This window comes from Octopus bimaculoides, chromosome 8 (genome assembly GCF_001194135.2).
Source record: "Octopus bimaculoides isolate UCB-OBI-ISO-001 chromosome 8, ASM119413v2, whole genome shotgun sequence".
NCBI classification, from domain to species: domain Eukaryota; kingdom Metazoa; phylum Mollusca; class Cephalopoda; order Octopoda; family Octopodidae; genus Octopus; species Octopus bimaculoides.
In genome coordinates, this window is record NC_068988.1 from 40,323,682 (window position 1) to 40,326,217 (window position 2,536).

At 40.2% G+C, this 2,536-nt stretch overlaps 1 protein-coding gene across 4 annotated transcripts in view; it reads left to right on the forward strand.

The window, feature by feature from the left end:
- The window catches only part of LOC106876206 (neprilysin), a 163,357-nt gene that overhangs the window by 96,996 nt on the left and 63,825 nt on the right, over positions 1-2,536 (forward strand). For all 4 annotated transcript variants that reach the window (XM_052970054.1, XM_052970055.1, XM_052970053.1 and 1 more), the window contains exon 13: positions 787-864. In XM_052970054.1, coding sequence (XP_052826014.1) covers positions 787-864 — 78 coding nt within the window. The remainder of the gene's footprint in view (positions 1-786; positions 865-2,536) is intronic.

Sequence of the window (2,536 nt, forward strand, 5' to 3'; positions counted from 1 at the left end):
AAACCGACATACATATTGGGTCATTCCATAAATAATACAGGTCTTTCAATAGTATGAACAGTAAAATTCGGAGGGGGACAGGATAACCTACCTCCATCAACTTGCCACAAAAGTAGATACCAATTTTACATTGTGCTTATTCTTAGTGTGAGCTTTGAAAAGTACAGTTCAACTTGAACAGTTATTTTTATTTTCAAAGCAATAATTGAAGTGGCAAAGAAGTATATTCAGCATATTTTACTTAATGAGTTCAATAAAGGCAACAACGCAACGGAAAGTGCAAAGAATATTAATGCAGTATATGGGGATCGGACAATAAGCGTAAGTCAGTGTCAACGGTGGTTCTAAAAATACCGAGCCGGAAACTACAGCTTAGAAGACAAGCCACGTCCTGGAAATATGTAGAGCTCAACGACGACGTTCTGGAAAAGACTGGTGGAGCAAAATCCCAACGTAACTGTTGAGGAACTAGCAGAAAAGCTTGGATTTGGTCATTCAACCATTCATCGACACCTGCGTGCCATGGGAAAAGTCAGCAAATTGGGTCAATGGGTTTCTCACAAACTTCTCAAGTCTAATCACGCGCAGAGAGTGAATGTGTGCGCTTCTATGCTGTCACGTCTCGCGAATGAACCTTTTTTGGACCGAGAAAAGGTGACGAGAAAAGGGTTCTTGTGTGCAAGTGCGCATTTTTCTCTGGTTTTGGTACATATATAACTGTGTGACTGTATATATAAAATGAGATGCCAATTTCTAAAGTTAGAATTATTTTCATTTCATTTATAGGAATTACTAAAACGTAAAAGCATTGGCTACGACCTAAAATTGACAAGTGATGAATTTCTGGAGAAGAGATTCGAAAATGTAAGTATTGGCGCTTTGCTTGAATTTCTCATTGAATAGGTAAATTTATCTGATTTTATAATGTATTCCTTTAATGAGCATAACTGCCTTGGCAGTGAGTGCCCGTGAAAATTATCGAAGCTAGATCTAACTGAAATACTACCAAAATACCATCAAATAACACAACACATTGCCATTCAATGACAGCAAAAATTTATCTAACGAAATCCTGTGTGATCGACTGTTTTTGATCATCGATTTGACGAATCAGTGAAAATCTGGAGATAAACAACATTAACTATACCCATGTGTCTTCTCCTGGTAATATGTATTTTCACTCTAAGTTCAAATTCCGTCGAGTTCGACTTTGCCTTCCAGCCTTTCGGGTTCAATAAATTAAGTACCAGTTGCGTATTGAGATCGATATAATCGACTGCCCAAAAATTTCGGGCCTTGTGCCTAGAATAGAAAAGATATATTTTGAAGGCGATGAGGTGTCAGAAACGTTAATACGCCGGGCGAAATGCTTAGCGGTATTTCGTCTGTCTTCGTTCTGAGTTCATATTTTACCGAGGACGACCTTAACTGTCATCCTTTCAAGATTGATAAATTAAGTACCAGTTGCACACTGGGGTCGATCTAATCGACTGGCCCCCTCCCCAAAATTGTCGGGCCGTGTGCCTAGAGCAGAAAAGACTTAAGACGGCGAGCTGGCAGAAACGTTGGTATGCCGGGCGAATTGCTTAGCGGGATTTCGCCTGTCTTTATGTTCTGAGTTCAAATTCCGCCGAGGTTTACTTTGCCTTTCATCCTTTCGTGGTTGATAAATTAAGAGCAGTTGCGTACTGGGGTCGATGTAATCGACTGTCCCTCTACCCCAAAGTTACGGGCATTATGCCTAGAGTAGAAAAAATATTCTACACTTTATGCTTGTTAAAGGCGGCGAGCTGGCTTAAACGTTAGTACGCCGGGTGAAATGCTTACCAGTATTTCGTCTGTGTTTACGTTCTGAGTTCAAAGTCTGCCGAGGTTGACTTTGACTTTCATCCTTTCGGGGTCGATAAATTAAGTATCAGTTGCGTACTGGGGTCGATCTAATCGACTGGCCCCTTCTCCAAAATTGTCGGGCCGTGTGCCTAGAGTAGAAGAAGATATGTATTTTCGCTTGATGTGCAAAATTATTCTTTCGAATATACTTCAATGGTTGTTGCCTGAAGGTGTTAGAATGTAATAATCTTTGATACGTTCTTTCTTACAGTTGTTGATGTTCTCTAACCTTTGGGGTTTATGATCCGCTTCAAATGCATTAGATATATGATCCAAAACATAACGACCTCAACGTATCAGTTTTTATAATGATACTAGCAGTATAGCCCGGCTTTGCCCGGGATTAAATTGGGATTATTAAGCTAATCAAGTTCTTTATCTCAAACCAAACTAAGTAACATCGACGTCAAATTTGGGCAGAATCAGTGTATCGACGGGAACGCATGGGTTGGGAGTTTGATCGGCAGAGGTGATCAGGTTACACATGCCAGCCCTTAGAAAACACCAGCGCCATCATCTAACTCATTTTTGCCAATGGGTTAGGAACCCTTCCAGTAAGGAAAATAGAATGACCAAAAGGGCTCCCGATTCTCTGTGTCAGAAGGGGTTATGTTCAGATCACAACTTAGTCTTAATTATATATATA